This window comes from Adiantum capillus-veneris, chromosome 22 (assembly GCF_014529385.1).
Source record: "Adiantum capillus-veneris isolate H3 chromosome 22, ASM1452938v2, whole genome shotgun sequence".
Lineage (NCBI taxonomy): Eukaryota > Viridiplantae > Streptophyta > Polypodiopsida > Polypodiales > Pteridaceae > Adiantum > Adiantum capillus-veneris.
This window is the reverse complement of record NC_140952.1, coordinates 15,071,914-15,093,384: the sequence shown is the minus strand read 5'-3', so window position 1 is coordinate 15,093,384 and position 21,471 is coordinate 15,071,914. Positions and strand designations below refer to the sequence as shown.

Sequence of the window (21,471 nt, the reverse complement as noted above, 5' to 3'; positions counted from 1 at the left end):
GACAGATCACAGATTTCTTTACACCAACCACCCAGGGGAGAGCCAGAGGACTAGTCATCACAACAGATCTCACAGCCCACCCACACTAGAGGTACGTTGATTGATCGAGCCATTGAGCTAGGCAGAGATCCAGACGCCCACGACCTCGAGGGGTCTCCCACCATCGACGAAGGCTGCAGCAGAAGGTCCAGATCACTCTAGCTCGACATGCAAGACGCCCAATCAGAGTACTGACCATGGAGGATGTTGATGAGATTCGACAGCGACCGATGAGAGATTTCATTTGAACCGCGCCCCCCCCCCCCCCCCCCCCCCCCCCCCCCCCCCCCATATCTCGGTTCTGGATCAGCTTCAGATTCATTTCCTTAGTGTTTTAGTGTTTTAGTCTTAGTTCTTTGTACTTTCCGTACTCTGACATGGTATCCTATTCACCAATTGTAACTTTTTGGTCTCATAGGTCATTTTGGCCTTTCGAAGACGTTAATATAACATTTCATTTTCATTTCATTTCTCTCTCTACGATTATTGGCCTTGAGCTGTGCAGATTTATTGTAGGTTGTAGTGTCACTTATTGATGGTGTCCAGGGGTGGCTCAGCTTGCTCCTTGTTGTTTTTATTGGAGATGTTCCTCTTTCCAGTGCGGCAGTCGCAGATCTTGATGCAAATATGGTGCTGTGGTGAAAATGGTGTCGGTCGGTCTGGTCTTTGGTTGCAGAGAGCAGGAGAAACGCCTATGCTGCAAAAGCAGAATATAAGCCAAAATGCAACCATTGCGATCTGAATTTCTGGGCTAAAAACATAGAGCAAACAAGCAAGTATAGAGATAAAGTTGCAATCTTAGCAAGACAGTTAGAGAGAGAAAATAGTTGCCTAAATAGAAAAATGGGACTGTAGAGAGAGAAATAGTGGCAGCTAAGATGAGAAGACTACAATACTCAAGAGGTGCATAAGAACCACAACTCTCCTTGAGGATGTATCTTCTGTTAAAGGGATTAGAATGATATGACTTGGTATGGAACTATTGTTTTTTAGGCACACTCAATCGATGTTGACACTCAATAGGTCATGAAAAATGCCCCACTGATGATGCAGAATATCATTCGGCACCTATTTTGATCGTGGTGTTGAAAGAATTTTTTGTTGCTTGAGCTTTCAAGATTCTTTAATCCTAATGCACAAACGTATCTTCCTGATCATATTTTATTGATTTCAACAGCTATAATATGTGTGGCTGTCAGCACTGGAGGCAGGAATCATTATCCTATCTTCTGGATGGGAGAACACTGTATAAGGTTTGTGGAGCCATTGCGCTATTCAATTGCAGTGAAATGGAGTGGAAAACTGCACTTCAAAGTGTAAAAGATCAATTGGACATGAATAAGTCAGTTAAGATTGCGGTAAATTTGGATTCTCTACAGTTTCAATACGAACACGCTAATTATCTTGTTATTCCATGATGTACATAAAACTTCTGCTTCTCTTGATGACTCTTTTGACAATGTCCTGATGCATGTTTCAGGAACTATGCTGCCTACATATGTGTCAGCACAGACGATCCGTATTAATAACAAGATTGATGCAACCTTGTGATAGGATGTCATGCTCAACTGAAGCATTGAGGGTTTGGCATCCAGATAATTATAATATGAGAGAAGTCGCGCCAAAGGTAGTCTTATGGTTGTATCGGAAGTCATTTCATTGGGTGAAGCTTTTGCATGGATTTTTGAAGTTTTTTTTAAAAAATTTTCAGGAAGCAGATATAGAAGCACTCTCTTCAACCCCAAATTTTAGACAGCCCAGTGGAGCTGTAACCAGTTTATCTTACTGGCTGACCTAGTCTTTCACTAGCATAGTCTTAAACTACTAGCTTAGTCTTTCACCTCTGCTGGGTGACGAGTCCACTTGAGGCCTGGATGTCCATCAGTTTGCTGTCATTTCTGCAGCGTAAGTCCATTGTGCTGGCTGGCCTCTCTGTTGTCGTCTTGCTTCTAGGAACATCCTAGGGATACCTGCAGCTCAGCTGGTCTCAATCTCTAACCAATGTGATTTTACCTTTGTTTCTGCCCAATCACCACCCTCGTACTATGGCAGGTACATACTTTCTTTAAAAATGAATCTGGGCTTGTTCTGGGTTCATCTAGGTATATGTGTCAATTGTACAATGGACATGCAGACTTCACCTTGTGAAGTTTTCATCCGAGTTACAAGGAGTTGTTATTGTATTAATTCTTTGTATCGCTAGTGGTGCATATGCCCTATCAACTACCTTGTAATTGTTTCAATATTTCCTATTTAATGCTTCTTGCAGTGCTAGGCTTCATTATGGATGGACCCTAGACATGAGAGTCATTGATCTCACCTGATCAACCTCTACCATTGAAGATACTATACTACTAAGATTAGTTTATTATGGCTGGACCTTTGGCAGCTCTACACACGAGAGACATGGATCTCACCCAGTCAACCTCTACCACCAAAGATGCTATACTATAAAGATCTGGGAGGATAGATTTATACAGAGAACCAGATGTATGGAGGGATTTTGATCACTTGGTGCTAGGGTGGAGGTTGGTCAGTTCAAAGTATCTTCTCACCACCTTGAAATAAAGGTGGATAGAGCGGCTTGGATCCCCAGAGTAGTGAGGATCTATAGATTATGTTGGGAGGAGGTTTAGAGTGAGGAGCACTGTGTGCTCCAATGCAGAGCCACTGTTAAGAATGAGATATCCCACTCTGCTTGGAAAGCCATGCTCGCTTGCCCGCTCTACATAGAGATCTCCTCACAGTCTTGGACAACATAGGGGGGAGGACAGCAAGTCCAAATCACCGACTTATTTTAGAGATCTACACCCCCCCCCCCCCCCCCCCCCCCCCCCCCCCCCCCCCCCCCCCCCCCCCCCCGTACCTACACAGCGTGGAGTCACACTTCAGCGAGCATAAAGCCTGCAAGCCACCAAGATTCAGATAGTACCAAGCTATTTGTATACCTAGGCTCTATCATATAGGGATGAGAGAGATCAGAGCCCAGCACCATTGAGAGACGGGAGTCATAGGATACCTGAGATTGAGGCGGCTATACATGTGCAGTGGGACCAGGTACTTAGAGGTGCTGCTACTATACCAGAGCATGTGGGTTGGTGGGCTTACTCTGATGAGGAGGGGACTCCCATCCTAGTTAAGCACCTCCAGTTACTTTCAAGTGTGGCTTCGCAGCAGGATGGATTTGTATTATTCAGTGAGGAGGTCTAGTGACCCATATTAGTTGGTACGGAGGGGAAGAGACAATGTAGGTCCCTATTTTCATTGAGAGGAGGACTCATCCTGGTGGTCATGGATATGGGAGGGGAGACCGATCTCTTAGCTGGGATTCAGAGGAGTGAATGTCAGTGCCCTTTTGCAGAGCGTGATCGAGCTCCAATGTCATTTTTTGAGTATATAGTCAAGATTGGGCACATCGTACTAGTTAGGCAGCAGGGAGAGCAACTTACTCGGATGAGGAGAGGGTTACATGGGGGTCTCTTACATGCATATCTGAGATAGTACTGCTCAACACTTTGGGATCTGTATATAGGTATACGAATCTCATATTTCCTATGGCTGCTAGCTCATGGTGGATCACCTGTAGGGGCTTGGGTTGCTTCTATTGGACATGATCCTACATGCATCGAATGTATACTTCAGATTGTTGAGTCCCCCAATCATTGCTTATGGAGTAGGCGCTCTTTTGAGTAGAGTCAGTGTCCAGTTTGGCTTTGTCATGTGGGGTGCAATATCTTGGCTCACGCACCTCAGAGAGCATCTAATATATGAGGGTTCTGACACTGATCCGGTGCTCATACTGACAGTAGATGGATACTACAGAGGCAATTTGAGCGTCATTCCGGCAATAGCTAGACAAGGTGATCCACAGTCCATAAATGAAATTTTGCACCATAGTCAGTCACTATGTGAGGAACGTTTGGAAAGCTTGTTGGCGCCGCCACTTGTCTCAGTGCAGCACCGTTGGCTTTACGGGGGGTGATCATCTAGCTCATCAGTTGGTCCCTCTAGGGCGCGAGGGAGTGGAGATATGCTTTTCTTCAACGTTGGTGCAGATCAGCTATGTTTTTCACTTTTTCCAGAGGATAGATATAGTGGGGGTATGCTCCACCTCGGTGTTTCTTACTACATTCATCTCATGAGCCACCTTGATGTATAGCTTGATCAAGGCCTAGGCTATCTACTGTTTTCTATAACCATGTATACCGTTTTGTACACCCCACGAGACGGGCCTCTTTTTGACATCTCTGGGGATTTTTGTACACATTGATACAGAGATGACATTTCCTTTATAATAATAAAAAAAGAAACTATACTTATATGTTCACAATTGGCAGACGTTTAGAGTTCTGTGGATGGTTCAAAAAGGCATGCCCAATGTTCAGCAAAGATAGGGAGCTGCTTGGAACAGGATGGGGTTATATCTCTGTATTGCTTTTCCTGGAGGAAGCTAGGCCTTCTTGTGTCTTCTTTGTTTCCATAAGGATCTGAGAGTGCTCTTTTACAATTCTGACCATTGGGATTAGGCTTTAGCAAGAAATTCTTTTCTTTTGGGAGTCTAGCATTTGGTTAAACAAGCGTCGTGCGGTTCTTCTGTGTGCACATGGATTAGGACAAGATTAAAGAGATGGAATCTGTATTAAAGGGTTGAAGTGCTGACTTCAATGTGAATACCAATGTCCTTTTTTCTGGGCCATTGTTGTTTGAATTGCCTCAGCTTTACAATTCAAGTTCAAAGACTCAATGTGGGACCTTATCTGGTTTTCATGATAAAATAGTATAATTTTTGGATGGTAATCGATGTTTTCTCTGCACTTGTGTCACTAAATAAACTTCTCAGTTTTCCTGGATCCAGTATTTTCTGTTGAATTGTAGTACATGGTTGGCTTTCTGTAAAGTCTTCAAGCTACTAACTAACATGGTTTTATCTCTTTAGGAGATGGATGCGGTTGCGGCTTTTCTTCATGAATTAGCTCAAAGTGACAAAGGGATTTGGTGGAGTCTTCCTCCTATACTTGTTGCAGCTGCCCTCACAAAGGGGTTAGTGATGATTTCCAGTTCAATTGTAGTTTGAACTTGCAGAGTGTACGGTCTGTTACTTTATAACTATGAAACAGGGCCAAGTTGAATTATGTAAGCGATTGTTAACATTTGAGAAATTGGGGCATATTTAAAAAGGGAGAAACCCACCCACCCACAGGCTGGCTGCCTAGAGAACCTTTGTGTTGTGCCTTTCATTGCGTCGTGCAGACTGCTGTCCCTTGTCCACAACTCCCCTCTTTTGGTCAGCCCCCTCAACGCTCAAGCTCCTGCCTTCAGCATGCCCTTCTTAAAATTTCTTGTCTTCACCTTTTGGGGCTTGCCTGCATCTTGTATCACTGTCCATAGGTATATATTGGGGGCCATTGATAGTGGCAAGTGAGGGCCACATTCTCTTTTGAGGAGCTTTCTATCTCCCTATGTCTACCTCTATCTGTATCTATGCTTCTTTTGTAGAGTCACAGTTAATTTCAGCTCTCAGTATAAGGTTTGTGAATTGTGAAGAACCTCATTGCTGTAGCTGCAGCTGCAGCTGCATGAATAACATCTGCAAGCTCTCTATGTGCGAATCTGGCCTATAGCACATCGTAACCCATGAGATAGATGTGTGTCCATGTAACTGGGACGTGTGACAAATCCGTCTGTCGTGAGTTGGAGAAGATGCTCTCTATAGAAAACCCTCTTCGTACCCAACTCCCGTGATGGCTCTATCCATGTCCTCTTGCTATCAAGCTGGATAAGATCCTGCCGAATGAGTCTAGTAGTCTCCATCCGTGTAAGAGCCAAAGATGGTGCATCAAGAGAGTACTGGAAAGGGGGCAGCCTGTCCATGCTGAAACCATGCCTCTGAAACCATGAGCTCATATGTGCATACCAACATGATGTATCTCCCTGTAATGCCAGCTGTCTAGATGACTCAAGAGCAAGCCTGGCATACCTGTCCCTGGTGGTGTCCCATAAGCTGTGTACAAATGATACTGATATGGTGAGAGCCTCAACCTCCATAGGTGGGGCAGCCAGCTCCGCTCGTATGATGTCATGTGGGATTGAGGCCTTGGCTCTAATCAGCCTAGAAATCATAGATATCAAGGGTCTCTCCATATTACTCCATCCAGCGCTCTCAACCGACGGTCCCCAAACCTGAACCCCGTAGTGCATAACTGAAGCGACCAAAGTGTTGAAAAGCCAGAGCTTTGTTCGAGGTTCCTGGAATTGAACCTGCGAACAAGTCCTCTCTAAACCGCCTAGGGCTGCATAGGCACGAGTCAATCTAGTGTCTGCTGCCACTTTCAGTGTGAACCTCGGTCCACTAAAGACCACCCCAAGATATGTGTATGCATCAGTATACTCCATATTGTCCTGCCCATATGTGAAAGTAGGTGCTAATCTCCTAACCCACTGTGGCGTGGTATTAAATACCATGACAGAGGGGACACCACCATCGCAGAGCTCGGTTCCCACCCATACACACACCAACGGTACTCTCATTGATCGAGCTATAGAGTTAGGGAGATCGAGACGACCGCGACTGAGGAGGGGAGCCACGCAGCACTGGCGGAGATTGCGGCAGAGGATCCACAGGATTCTAGCACGACACCCAGAGTGTCGATCAGGATAGGCTTCATTCTACTGCTATATTGTATCATGGTGACACTTATCCCCACTTTGTACCTTTATGGCATGATACCATTGATCAGCCTTCCAGCCACCCATAGTGGTCGGTAGCACTCCTATCAGTTTCTTTGTTTGTAGTTTTCTTTGTTTGTACCCAGACTTGGTACTAGACTCATCATTGTAATCAGCTGGTCTCATAGGTCATTTTGGCCTTTTGTAGACGTTAATATATCATTTCATTTCATTTCTCAAACGTGCATGGGGAGCCACCTCAACTAGCAATCTAAAGATCTCAGAGCTGTGGACATCATCTGTCTCCCTAGAAAAGTTGTATCTAGGATAAGAATGTTTCTGCTTGCTATCCATGGATAGTATGATATATTGGATAAGAATGTTTCTGCTTGCTATTCATGGGTAGTGTAATATATTGGCAGTCTAGTGTGAATGATTTGCAGCAACTCCAATAGGTCTCGCTGAAACAGAGAGCTCTCGTGTACGTTTTTTTTTTTTTTTTGGGGGGGGGGGGGGGGGGGGGGGGGGGGGGGGGGGCCCTGCTATCGCCATACCGATGTGGGTAACATGTAAATCCACCTTCTGTCTTTGTGCAAAGCTGGCAAAACCTCTCACTTCAGGGGCTATAAGCAGCTCTACCTGTCTCTATCTCTAGTTGGTGTGATGATACTCGGAGCAGATGAATCGCCACTCGTGAGCTATGTGGCATGTATGTGTCCATGTAATGCGGTCTCTGAATGAACCCCTCTTCTAGCATGGTCAAGAAGTGCTCATTGTAATACATCTTTGGGGGAAGAGGTTGTCTAGAGGCAATCCATATCTCTCTGATGTAAAGCTGCCATAGATCCTGTCTGAGTACTGTGTTCCTCCCACTATGTGAGAGCTCGATGAGGGGTGATTGCCGGTCATATTGGAAGGGTAGTAATCTATCCATGTTTAGTCCATGTGCTCCAAACCAGTCTCTTACCTGCGAGTACCAAGACTCATGCTCGTCTGACTCTGAAATGTGTCTGGAAGCCATAAAGAGCATAAGAAGCGTGGCCGCCTAAGCTGTTAGGTCGTCGTGAGTGTGGCAGGCTAAACAATGTGTGAAGTGAAGCTATACACCAGCTCTGATACGAGTATAATGAGGCTCGTACTTGAAACTCGTATTTAAGCTATGGTGAAGCAAGGCCCAAGGATCGCAGGAAAAAAAACACACTTGACACCGCCTCACGCTTCGCGAGATCTCTCGTGAGCTGCCCCCCTCTGCATGGGTAAAATCCAAATTTTTTTTGGCACCTGGCCTCCTTAACCTTTATCCATGCCCTTGGAGGTAGTTCCCATGGTCTCGACCCCTAGCTGGGTATGGTGCGTGTGCCCTAGCTATAGGATACTTCACAAGGAGGCAGCACAAAGGGAAGGAGGCAGCGCAAGCAGGGGAGATGGAGGGGGCAGCGCAGACAGGGGAGATGGAAAGAGAGGGGCAGCACAAGCGGGGGGGGGGGGGGGGGGGGGGGGGGGGGGGGGGAAAGAAGCAGTGCACCTTATTTCTTTTGTGTGTGATGCTTGTGCTTGTGGATTTGCACGTGCTTGGGGTGAGTGCGTTTTGCATGACTGATTGTGGTTGAAGTATGTGTGTGTGTATGTTTGCCTGTTCAGCCTGTTTACCGCATGTTCTTTTTTGTTTTTTCTTTTGTTTGATGGGTGGTTTAGGTTTGGAATTGGTTTGGTGGGTGTGTTTGGAGGGGTGATTTTTGCCTCGCCTTGAGATTTGCACCATATATTTCTTCTTCTTGTAAGTTGAAGAATGTCATAGCCCTGTTGATCATGACCAAGGATGGCTAGAGTCTCTCTCTCTCTCTCTCTCTCTCTCTCTCTCTCTCTCTCTCTCTCTCTCTGTGTGTGTTAGGTGCAGCGGAATGAATGTTGTATTTTCTCAAGATTAGTGATCTTTATTGCTCAAGGTTCGTTTTAGTTCTTAGGGAAAGAGAGAGCTTTCTGTCTTATGGAGAGTGCTATGATCACGAACAAAGTGAGTGGATATTGTGCGTGCAAGTGAATGAGATTGAGAGAAGGAGAGAGAAGAGATACGACACCGAGAGGTTGTAAAACCCTCCTCCGAAGGCCCCACTCTCGTCGGCGAGAGTGGTCTACTTTGATTGCAAAAAGGTGTACAATGCGTATGCAATGGACTGATGCAATGGGACTATGCCGATGACGATGACGACTCGATGGCTGAATCTGTGATCTTCTTTAGGCTGAAATTCTTGGACTGTTTTAGGGCTGAAAATGACTGTTTTTTCACTGTGCTTATGGCTGAAAATGATTGCTTCGATCGGGGTTAACTTGGTGAAGGAAAAACGCTGATGTAACTGCAGATTGGGGCTGCGTTTTAGGTGACTTCCATGGCTGAGAAAATGCTGGTTCAGTAGGTTTGCTACTATTGATAACACGCTAGGCAAGCTGAGAAAAAACGCTGCAACTGCTGGTAGTCTTCTATGCCAAAAACGCTACTGTTGATCTGCTTCAAAAACGCCACCAAGGGCTGATGGCTGCTCTTGGGTTCAATTCCACAAACTTTGGCTTGTGGGGGCTGATCTGCAGGGGAATTATCGCAAGAAGGGGGAGACTTCAAGGCGATGGGTGCTACTATGGAAAACGCCAAGGGGATGGGAGAGGATGGCGAGGGGTCTTGATGCTGAGGGGGGTACTGTTGAGAAGTTGCCTGTTGAGCGGGAAGCTCCTGCTGCCTCTTCTGCCAGAAAGTGCTAACTTGGGTTTGCTTATATATTAACTTAGCAAAATTGCCCTACCTACTTTTGTTGGAAAGTCACTTAAAAATAATAAGTGAAAATAACCAATAAATAGGAAAATAGGCTAAATGCATTGGAAAATTCCCCTAACTGATGCTAATGGATTCTGATGGGAATTCCGATGATCATGCTGTGTGTAACCGGAGGATATGCATCTATGCTAAGTGACTGGGCATGCACGGTCTACGAATAGACTCACAAAAGTGCCAGATCACTGCTAATCTAGACTTGACTGGTGTAGCGCGGATAATGTGTCGTGCTCTCTACAGTGTGGGTGTCCCCAATGCAATGTGCGTGACAATCTCACTCAACAAATGAAAACTGTCTCAAACAGAATGAAACACAGAAACAACGGATAACAACACAGAAACAATAGATAACAACAGAGACACAACAGTGGACCAAAACATGTGGACTCGACTAGCTCCAAGAACCTTGTACAGACTCTGGCGTGGCAGCACACTCCGCTCCAGCCCAGGACTCACAGGTACAAATGGGTGTCGAGGCTCAGATGTGCAGGGATGGTGAAGCAGTGCTCTGTGTAAGACTCTCTAGACGACTACGTGCAAGATAAGATAGAACTATCCCAAAACGACTACTGATATGTACAACCATAGGAGCCACCAACGGCCCATAAATGTCCAGCCAGCTAAGTCTATCTCCAAACTGAGTGGTGGTGGTGACCTGGCCACGACGTCCACTAGACCACCGTAGGTACCCTGCCACGTGTCACTCCCAGCCAAAGGGTCCGTCCAGTGTGAACCAGACCAACTGTAGCTAACTGTCCAACTGCCTGTCCTGTGAAGTAACACTGTAGCAGGCTACAGGTTGCCCGCCACAAGACTGGTCACCGTCTCGGTGAGCCAAAACTGAATGAAACTGCAAAAGTAACTATATATACTATGAAAGATGAGGTAAGAGCACAGTCCTGTCACCCAAGGGAAAGGGTCGTCCCCACTGCTGCTCCAGAAGCTTCCGGCTCGGGAGGAGCCATCAGATCAATAGTGTAACCATGCGGTTGCTGTCCTGTGCTTTGCATACCTTGATTTCCTGTGGTTGTGCCAGCCATCTGCTGCACAGCGGATGGGAGTACCTGCCCTGAAGTGAACTCCGGACGCCTAGTAACGCAACCATGGCGGTGTGCAGCAGTAGCACCATCACAACAAGGAACACTTTGGCTCTGCATGTGTGGCATCGGGATCTGAGACTCTTGTTGAGTGAAGTACTGGACCTGGGGCTGTGGGTAGTGTCCCATGAACTGCTGAGAGGGCTGAGAGGGACCTGCTGGGTAGTGTCCCATGAACTGCTGAGATTGTTGAGAGGGACCTGCTGGGTAGTGTCCCATGAACTGCTGAGAGGGCTGAGAGGGACCTGCTGGCGCTGCAAAGGTGGCTGGACTCTAGACCTATATCCCTGGCCTAGTCCATCCATATCCCACAGTAGCCTGGGTAGGCCTGTTATCATACATAAGCATTTCTTGAAATCCTTGCACCTGTGCTTTGAGGTCATCAATGATTCTTGACTTTATCTTCAATGCCTGTTGTAGTGCAAAAATCGTTGCATCTCGATCTGCGATGGCACTCTCGGCAACTCGCAGGGATCCCTCCATAGCTGCGTATGTGGCGGAGTGATGCTGGTGGGTTGCAGCTAGCTGCTCCACGCCTAGCTCGATGGTGGCAATAGCAGCTCTGGAGTCCTGAAGCAACTTCTCTGAAAGCTGAAACAGAGAAGTGGAGTCGGTCCTACCTAAAGATCCCTCAGATGGATGTGATGCTGGAGGGCGCACATGAGGCATTGCGGGCGAGCTAAAAGTAGGTGCAGATGGTGGCACAACCGGCGAGCTAGAAGTAGGGACACTCGGTGTAGAAGGTGCTTCAGAGATTGTTGTTGTAGGTGGAGCGAGTGATATGTTGACCGGTGTATGAGTGAAGATGGGAGAAGAAGGAAGAGGATCCTGTATGGGTGAAGTGACCATCCTCACTTGAGGAGCGGCAGTAGACACTGGTGTCGGCACAGCTGAACCAGGTGTAGCAGTGGACGTATGACGCTGAAGATGTACCCTAGTCTGCTGTCTCTCAGAAACTGGCAAGGAGAGTAGAGACTTCACTGTATCCTTCATCACTTTCGCCTTGATCTTCTTTTTCTTGGTGACTGTGGGGTCTACTTGCATGCTCACGGGTTTCCTTTTCCCTTTCGAGGTTCCCTGTTCCTCATCCACTTCATTTATGTTGATAGGTACGTTTATGATCCATGCCAAGAGAGGCGCCGCAAAACATCTAAAAGTTAACTGCACAGACTGCACTTGGGCCCGAAGTCTTTTAGCCCTAGACTGCAGAGAGCTGAAGAGAATTTGGTGGAATCCACATGGGATAGTTTGGATTAAACAGTATAGCCCGTCGCACTGGGAGAATGTAGTGAGAATATCTGTTTGTACCTTGTCTTCTTTGGCATCCCGAGCCAGAAAGTAATACCTGAAGATTGCGAGAAGCCGTCTGTTTCGCTCATAATTTGGGTGATCCGAGCTCAATAGCTCTTTACATGCTTGAATTGTCGCGTCCTTGGGCAACAAAGAGAAAGTGCGAGTAGTAGACTTCACAGCTGGAAAGTTGGTCATACCCATGGCATGGCCAAGCCTTGTAGCTGTTAGCTTGTGGCCCCGGACCTTTGGAAAGTTTTTCAGCAGTTGATGTATCAGTTCTGCTGGAATAGTATCAGGTAGATTTGCATCAGCCAATTCTGTGAGACCCAGAGTCCTTAGCTGAGCAGTCGAAAGCACCTCACTGAGAGATGGTCGAGGTTGCTGCATATGAAAATGTAATGAAAATGCTGTGCGATTTTTTGAAGAAGCAGGCCTCTTGATCTCATGAGTGATAATTTGCGGCTTTTCTTTTTTCTGAGCCACCTTTGATTGTTCCTCTGGATCACTGGAAGCACCTGACTCTGAATTTACATCTGAATCCTCAGATGCTGCTGAGTCTGCTTTGTAGCTTTCATCACTTGGGTCACTGGAGGTAAAGTCATCTATGTCATGGCTGCTGCCGCTTGCAGATACTTCATCTGCCTCGCTCTCTGATTGTTCAACCCGAGCTTTTCTCCTCGTCATCTCTACCTTTTTCTTGCTACGCCTGCCAAGGTGAGGTCTGATGACAAACAGAGGATGACAAACAAAGCCGTTGAGTAGCCAATGGAAAAGTAGCAGGATGCAGACAATTTAGATTTCTCCGGCTAACTCGTTAGGCTGGGCGAGTAATTTAAGGTAGGGTAAATTCGAACCAGGCGAAAGAGGGCGGTTAGGGCGAGAGGGTGTTGGGAGAGGGTAGGGGGCGAGAGGGGAGGAGAGGAGAGGGTAGGGGGCGAGGGGTGAGGATAAGGACGAGAGGGGGGATAGGGGCGAGAGAAGTGCGGGAGAGGGTAGGGGCGAGATGTTTGGATAGGGGCGAGAGGGGAGGATAGGAGAGGGTAGGGGGCGAGGGGTGAGGATAGGGACGAGAGGGTGTGGGAGAGGGTAGGGGTCGAGTTTTAGGATAGGGGCGAGAGGGGGTGTAAGAGAGGGTAGGGGGCGAGTTTTAGGATAGGGGCGAGGGGAGGATAGGAGAGGGTAGGGGGCGAGAGGTGAGGGTAGGGCGAGAGAGGGGGGATAGGGGCGAGAGGGGGTGTATGAGAGGGTAGGGGGCGAGTTTTAGGATAGGGACGAGAGGAGAGGGTAGGGAGCGAGGTTATAGGGTAGGGGCGAGAGGGGAAGCTGGGAGAGGGTAGGGGCTAGAGGGGTTTAAGTAAGGGTAGGAGGCAGTAGGTAGGGGCGAGGGGTTGGGAGACTAGGGTTTATTAAGGTCTAATGGGAGTTAGCACAACAGTAGCAAAGTGCTAGCAGATACAAAGATAGGATAATTTTGAGCAGGTACGAAGAGAGGACTCAGATAAAGAAGGGTATTCAAGCTTGCACTGATCATTAGTAGCCAGCTTTGGAGCACCAAAGAGTACTTTCCCCCTTTCTTTCTTTCTGCAGCAAAGCTGAAAGTTTATTTGCACCAAAGGTTTTTTTTTTTTTTTTTGCGGCAATTGGAATCAAAAGTTCTTTGCCAAAACTCTACCATATTCTCTATATAGACAGCCTCAATCGTCGTCTAAGCAGTCGTCTAAGCAGAATGCCCAAGTAGATTCCACTTTTTTCAACTGAACAAAAAAAAACACTCTGACTAGAAGCTTGACTGATAGCAGCAGTTTGGAAGGACCTTAATATTTGACTGCAAATAACACTTAGGATAGAAACAATTAGAGGAGCGACTGAACTGTTGAAGTTCCGATAATATTCAATTACCAAGAGGACTGAGTGGAGAAAAGATATCTTAGAGGAGAGGTGGAAACTTACAAACATAGCAAAAACTCAGACAGTAACAGAACATCTATTCTGGTGGAAAGCTAGAGGGGAGGAGAGAAATGGGCCATCGAACCTACAGATGGCGGAAAGTTGCATACCCTTTACTCAGAGGAGTAATAGCACTTGATTCTGGAGCCATTTACCAGTGGCAAAGGGACGCCTTCCAAAGTGACTAACTGGACAGCCCCCTGTGGCAAAACCTCCTGTACTCTAAAGGGCCCTTGCCAAGCTGGAACCAGCTTCTTTGCTTTTTTCAAATATTTTGCCTGATAGAGTAGCACCAATGTGCCTTGCGTTATTTTTGGCTTTCTGAGGTGGCGATCATGCCACGCTTTGCGACGAAGTTGTTCCGCTTGCAGAGCACGAGAAGCTAAAAGGCGGCTTTCATCCAATAAGGTGAGACGGGAGATAGAGGCAGATTCCATGCCCCCACTTGCACGCAGACTGCCCACCCTAGGGGAACCGGAGTTGAACTCAAATGGAGCTATGGCTTCCAAACCGAAAGCGAGTTGAAAAGGCGTTTCATTCGTTGTTGCTTTGAAAGATGTGCGGTATGCCCAAAGAGTGCCGTGCACAGCCTGAGCCCACGATGCTGGATGGAGATGACATGCTTTCCTCAGTAGAGCTATCAGAACCTTGTTGGTGCTCTCGGCCTGTCCATTGGCTCTAGGATAATAAGAGCACGACTTGCGATGAAAAATCTTGTAATTGGCCAGCAAATTTGAGATCATGTTATTGACAAAATGAGTGCCTCTATCACTGGTGATCTCTAAGGGACATCCAAATCTCTGCCCTTTTTGTTGCATAGTCTGTAGCCACTAGCAGATATTTGCGATTACCTGGTTGAGCCGGGGGATATATTGGTCCCACAAAGTCCAAACCCCATCTCTCAAAAGGTAGCCACGCCATCGAGACCTGCAAAGGGCGGTTGGATTGCTTACTCGGCTTCGGCCCACATCTCTGGCACACATCACAAACCTTAGAATATGCTATTGCATCCTTAAAAATGTAGGGCCACCACAGACCACTCTGTAGTATCTTCTGAGCAGTGATGTGACCAGGGTAATGGCCACCAATGGGACCATTGTGGGCATCCTCCAGAATATGCTCCACCTCATGAGGTGAGACACAACGCTTCAGAACACCATCTGGTCCCGCCTTGTAGAGCTGGCCCCCGATCAGAGTGAAAGGCCTGGACTTCAACAGCAATCTCCTCTTTTGCAGTGGGGATGCCCTCTCTTGGTACAGCCCAGTAGATAGAAAATATAGGACCTCGCCGTACCATTCCGGTGTTGTATCTATTTTAAAAAGACTGCTATCTGGAAAGTCATCCGCAATCCCGGTAGCTTCTTTGCCTGTGTAAATGCGAGAGAGGTGGTCAGCCATTACATGATGCTTACCAGGACGGAGTACCACTTCAAAATCAAACTCCTGGAATAGGAGGAGCCATCGCCATACTCGACCTGCAACCTGTGGCTTATTAAGCAGATAGCGCAAGGCATGGTGATCAGTGATAACTGTGAAGTGGACCCCTAGCAAATAGTGACGAAATTTGTGTAGAGCATACACTATAGCCAATCCTTCCCTCTCTGTGGTGCTATAGTTTCGCTCTGCTTTGGTGAGCAGGCGACTTGCATAATGTACAGGGCGATCCAAGTTGAACTCTTTGCTAGGCTGAGTCAGCACAGCACCCACAGCCAACAGACTGGCATCTGTATGCACATGAAAAGGTAGGGCCCAATCCGGGGCAACTAGAATAGGCGCTTCAGTGAGACGTTTTTTGAGGTATGCAAATGCTTCGGCCTCAGGTGTTGACCACCGGAAGGGAACAGCAGCACTGGTGAGCCGGGTCAATGGTTGAGCCACCTGTGCATACATACGTATGAACCTGCGATGATAGCCGGTGTGGCCCACAAAGCTCTGAACACCTTTGGGATTTATGGGAGGAGGTAACTTCAAGATGGCCACTATCTTCTCTGGGTCCGATGCCAAACCTTGAGCAGACACCACATGGCCCAACAGTGTGCCCTCTGTGACCAAAAAATGACATTTGTTCGGATTGAGCTTCAAACGTGCCTCTCTGCACCTGAGGAAGACTGCAGAGAGCTGAGCAAGATGCTTCTTTAGATTTTCTACTGGGGTCGAACACTGAGCACCCGAGAAGGTGGAAAAGTCATCCATGAATATGCGAAGGTGATCAGTAAGCAGAGGACAAAAGATGAGATATACTATGCGATTGAAAGAAGGCGGTGCATTTTTAAGCCCAAAAGACATCCTAGTGTAGATGAAAATACCCCAGGGAGTCACAAAAGCTGTTTTGATTTGGTCGTCAGGATGTATTCCTAACTGATTGTAGCCGCTGACCCCATCCATAAAACTATACAGTACATGGCCAGCGACATCTTCGAGGACTCTCTCAGTAAAAGGTGTCGGAAATCCATCCGGGATTGTGACCTTATTCAGCTTGATGAAGGAATGGGTGATGTGATATGTGGAGGTATAGGTGATGAGGTTGAAGGATTTCTACAAGGTGTCAAAGGTCGTCTTCTGTGATAGTACTTCAGAGGGCTCAGTAGTGGGCTTTGACGCTCAACTGACCTCCTTGTATGTGTCATACAGTGACCTCCAAGCCAACCAAGCTTTGGGCAAGAAACCTTGAACTGGATGAAGACTGGTCTAGACTCTACTAGACCATACTAGACCAGACGAGTGTCTAGACCAGCTGGACGAGGGACGAGGAGGACTAGACCAGGGTCTAGACCAGACAAGTGACTAGACCAGCTAGACCAGGGTCGAGGGGTCTAGACCAGAGACGAGGGCAAGCTGGACCAGGGCGAGAGGGGACCAGACCAGCAAGGCGAGAGACTTAGACTGCATAGGTGAAGCGAAGAACCCAGCTACTCAACAGAGTGAGACTTCTGTTGAGGTCCCACCGTGATCGCCAAAATGAGAGCACCTATAGCGCGGATAATGTGTCGTGCTCTCCACAGTGTGGGTGTCCCCAATGCAATGTGCGTGACAATCTCACTCAACAAATGAAAACTCTCTCAAACAGAATGAAACACAGAAACAACGGATAACAACACAGAAACAATAGATAACAACAGAGACACAACAGTGGACCAGAACATGTGGACTCGACTAGCTCCAAGAACCTTGTACAGACTCTGGCGTGGCAGCACACTCCGCTCCAGCCCAGGATTCACAGGTACAAATGGGTGTCGAGGCTCAGATGTGCAGGGATGGTGAAGCAGTGCTCTGTGTAAGACTCTCTAGACGACTACGTGCAAGATAAGATAGAACTATCCCAAAACGACTACTGATATGTACAACCATAGGAGCCACCAACGGCCCATAAATGTCCAGCCAGCTAAGTCTATCTCCAAACTGAGTGGTGGTGGTGACCTGGCCACGACGTCCACTAGACCACCGTAGGTACCCTGCCACGTGTCACTCCCAGCCAAAGGGTCCGTCCAGTGTGAACCAGACCAACTGTAGCTAACTGTCCAACTGCCTGTCCTGTGAAGTGACACTGTAGCAGGCTACAACTGGACTGAACTGAACCCTGGTGTAGTGTAGCTTGTCCACGGACACATAGGGTTGGGATGTGTCATGTGACATCCCCTCCTTTTCAAAGTGAGGTACTGGTACCGAACTGTATGGCGTCAAGGGAGATCGCCAACAACATCCGGAATCTTGGAAGGGACTCTTCGCCGTCCCACTCTGCTGTGTGGGTCGAGCGGTACTTGAACTTCATAAAGGTGTGCAACGCTTGTTTCTTTGGGCCGTGCCGAAAGCGACTCAAAGTCTTCTATGGCTCCTTCGATGTTTCAACTTCGTGGAGTATCTTGCTTCTTTCGTCTTCAAGAATCTCCATGGCTGAAAATTCCTGAAACCATCTCCAACACAAAACCATGAACATACCTATTCCATGTAAAGTGACTGGAAAAAATTGTGTCTTCCTCAAAGATTGTGCATGTAATGTAGATGAACAAAGAGACGGAGTGACAACCCATTCATCAAACACATGCAAACAATGAGATCGAATCTTTTCTGTTTGATCAAAATCAATCAACTGTGGCAAATCACAATGGAAATGCCCATGCTTGGTGCTCATACAATCATGTGCTCTTTCGGAAACTGTGTCATGCCACGGAAGAGACATGGAATGTGACTTTCTGACATACAAACTTTTTAGCTTTTCATGAAATTTCCGCGTACATTCGTGCTCATCCATTAGAGAAACGTGCTCAACATACAATATGTCATGCCTAGTAAAAGGGATCACATAACGATGCTGACTAAAATACACGAAACCTTCACGAATGAAACACTCGAACAATGCGTGCGTATCAATCATGCGAACACATAATACTTTCTGTGATGGTTCCTTGGACCAAGGCTCGAGAGCCAAGATCGCTTCTTCGGGATCTATCGAATCTTCTTGTGGGGGATCTGTGGATCTCGACTCGAAAGCCAAGATCGATTCTTGGTGATTGATCGAATCTACAACGAGGTTAGCTTTGCTAGAAAAAGTATCCACTAACACATCATCCTTGTGAACAATCACATCATCTTCATGCAATTCATCATGTTTGTCTTTTTCATCCAAATCATCATGCAAATCATTATCATTCAAATCATCATGCTTCTCATAATCATGCAAATCCTGTGTGTCATGCTGTGGAGAAAAAGAGATTGAGAGAGTCTCCTTATCCCGAATCATTTCGACCTTGTCTTGCATATTAGCAACGAGAGATGGAGAAGGAGAAGTATCCACTCCATGAAAGACAGTAGGAGAATCACTTTTGGCATTGAGAGTTAAAGTACTAGCCTCCCAATCAACGAGAGGGTTTATTTCACGAAACCATTTCATGCCTAAAATCATATCACATCCTGAGAGAGGAGAAACAACAAATCTTCTAGTGAAGACAGTCTGTTGAATTGCAAACAACACATCAAGTCACTCCTTCGTGATGAAAGCGTCCATACCAGGACGAAAGCCAGAGACCTGATAGGAGATCTCGGACTAACTTCGAGGCGGGCTCTCTCAACAAGAGAGGGGCTGATCACATCATGCATACTACCTGGGTCAAACAATATGACAAAACGGTGCCTCGACGTACGACCATAACATTTAATGAGTGAATCATCAATGGGAGGGTCCTGAGAAACTTTGGGCACACTCGTGTTATCATTCATTGCATTGACAGATGTAGTGGGTGCTGTGGGTTCTTTAGATTCATTCGATTCAAACTTAGGACATATTCGTTTTATGTGACCCTTAATGTGACAATGAAACAACGACCTTCCTTAGAATACGTGCTTTGTTCTTCCGAAGTGATGTATCCTCCTACAATTCCTTGTGCTACCTTTTCATCTCGAGTAAGCTTAGGTTTAGCAATTGTGCTAGCCTTACCCTTTGATTCATTGGAAGAATTCTTTGTGGAGATGCTGTTGGAAGATTGGTTAGAAGAGTTATCATTCTTACCATTCTTACCGTTCTGAGGAGTCTGCGAGGTACTTGTGGAAGTCTTGTTCTCCTTAGGCTTTCCCTTGTTGTGCTTCATCTCCTATGCGAGAGCAATCGCTACCGCCTTGTTGAGATCAATTGGATCGAATACCTCGACATCGTACTTGATATACTCGTCCAATCCAAAGAGAAAAGCCTCTTTGCGCTCATCATCCGACATGCGTAATTGGGTACCTAGCTGCAAAACACGATTAGAAAAAGACATAACCGACATACCATTTTGCTTGAGAGCGCGCCAATCGTCTTTCAACCGTGCGAGGTACTGAGGTGGCATAAACCTCTGTCACGTGACACATCCCAACTCTATGTGTCCGTGGACAAGCTACACCACAGCAGGGTTCAGTGAGTTCAGTCAAGTCTAGATTAGCAGTCACCTGGCACTTTTGTGAGTCTATTCGTAGACCGTGCATGCCCAGTCACTTAGCATAGATGCATATCCTCCGGTTACACAGCATGATCATCGGAATTCCTATCAAAATCCATTAGCATCAGTAAAGGGAATTTTCGAGTGCATTTAGCCTTTTTTCCTATTTTTGGTTATTTTCACTTATTATTTTTAAGTGACTTTCCTACAAAAGTAGGTAGGGCAATTTTGCTAAGTTAATATATAAGCAAACCAAAGTTCACACTTTCTGGCAGAAGAGGCAGCAGGAGCTTCCCGCTCAACAGGCAACTTCTCAGCAGTACCCCCCCCCCCCTCATGATCCCCCTAGCGTTTTTGCATCTTGACACCATCCTTGGCGATACTTCTTCAGCAAGCCATCGCCATCCATCGTCAGCCCCTAGCGTTTGCAGATCCTTGCCATCGCCAGCAGATCCATCAAGTTCCCCTAGTGTTTTCCCAATACAGCCCAACCAACGTTTTTGGATGGCAGAGCCAAATCAGCCTAGCGTTTTTGGCTAGCAGCAGGATCCAGCCAGCGTTTTTGGTTTCAGCCCCTTGCCGCAGCAAATACTCGCAGTTTCAGCCTTAGACACGGAAGCAAATCAGCCCCCAAGCCCCATTTTCAGCCATAAAAACTCCGGCAAAACAGTCATTTTCAGCCACCGAAACAGTCACGAAATTCAGCGATTAGAAGATCTCAGATTTCAGCCACCAAGTCGTCGTCGTCATCACCGTCATCGTCATCGGCATAGTCCATTGCATCAGTCCATTGCATACGCATTGTACACCTTTGTGCAATCAAGAAATAGACCACTCTCGCCGACGAGAGTGGGGCCTTTGGAGGAGGGTTTTACAACCTCTCGGTGTCGTATCTCTTCTCTCTCCTTCTCTCAGTCTCATTCAATTGCACGCACAATATCCACTCACTTTGTTCGTGATCATAGCACTCTCCATAAGACGGAAAGCTCTTTCTTTCCCTAAGAACTAAAAGGAACCTTGAGCAATAAAGATCACTAATCTTGAGAAAATACAACATTCATTCCGCTGCACATTACAACCGCGCTTTGAGCTTGTCTTGGAAATCAGCCCAACTAACAGAGAGGGGCGTGAAATCGTCGGCTGCCTCTAGGTGCGTTGTTACCTGTGCCTCTTGCCATGCGTGGTACCAATTAATGGCATCACTGGCAAGGTACATAGCTGCCGTCAAAACTTTGCTATTGCTTGTCTTCTTAGTTGTCGCAAAATAAGCATTAAATTGATGCAACCAAGAATGAATAATTGTAGCATCCATCTTACCATCATACTTACTGAAAATCAACTTTTTTGTAACTGAATGGTTGGAATCCGCGTCGTGGCTTCCGCCACTTGACAAACTCCCACGATCTTTGGGTGGTTCGGTCTTCGAGGCTAGGATTTGGGAAATAAATTCTTGATTGCGAAGCTCCCTTTGAGCTTCACACTCGGCGTCCTTTTCTGCTTTTCGTGCATTTCGTTCATCGCGCTCGCGTTCGAGAGCAAGTCGATTTTCCTCTTGTTTTGCAGCGAGAGCAATGCGCTCACGTTCCTGAGCAAGTCGATTTTCTTCTTGTTGTGCGGCCAATCTTGCGTTTCTTTTGTCGCGCTGGCGATCCTTGGCTTCTTGTGCACGGTCCTTTGCTGCTTGTTCTTCTACTTT

The 21,471-nt window shown here is 46.8% G+C and overlaps 1 protein-coding gene across 4 annotated transcripts in view; it reads left to right on the top strand.

Moving 5' to 3' along the window:
• The window catches only part of LOC147428949 (fanconi anemia group F protein (FANCF)), a 163,005-nt gene that overhangs the window by 99,337 nt on the left and 42,197 nt on the right, over positions 1–21,471 (top strand). For all 4 annotated transcript variants that reach the window (XR_015185796.1, XR_015185797.1, XM_086494976.1 and 1 more), the window contains exons 4-6: positions 1,217–1,397; positions 1,520–1,666; positions 4,976–5,079. Coding sequence is in view for 2 of the 4 variants with exons in the window: in XM_086494976.1 (XP_086351102.1) it covers positions 1,217–1,397; positions 1,520–1,666; positions 4,976–5,079 (432 nt within the window). In the remaining 2 variants the exon portion in view is untranslated. The remainder of the gene's footprint in view (positions 1–1,216; positions 1,398–1,519; positions 1,667–4,975; positions 5,080–21,471) is intronic.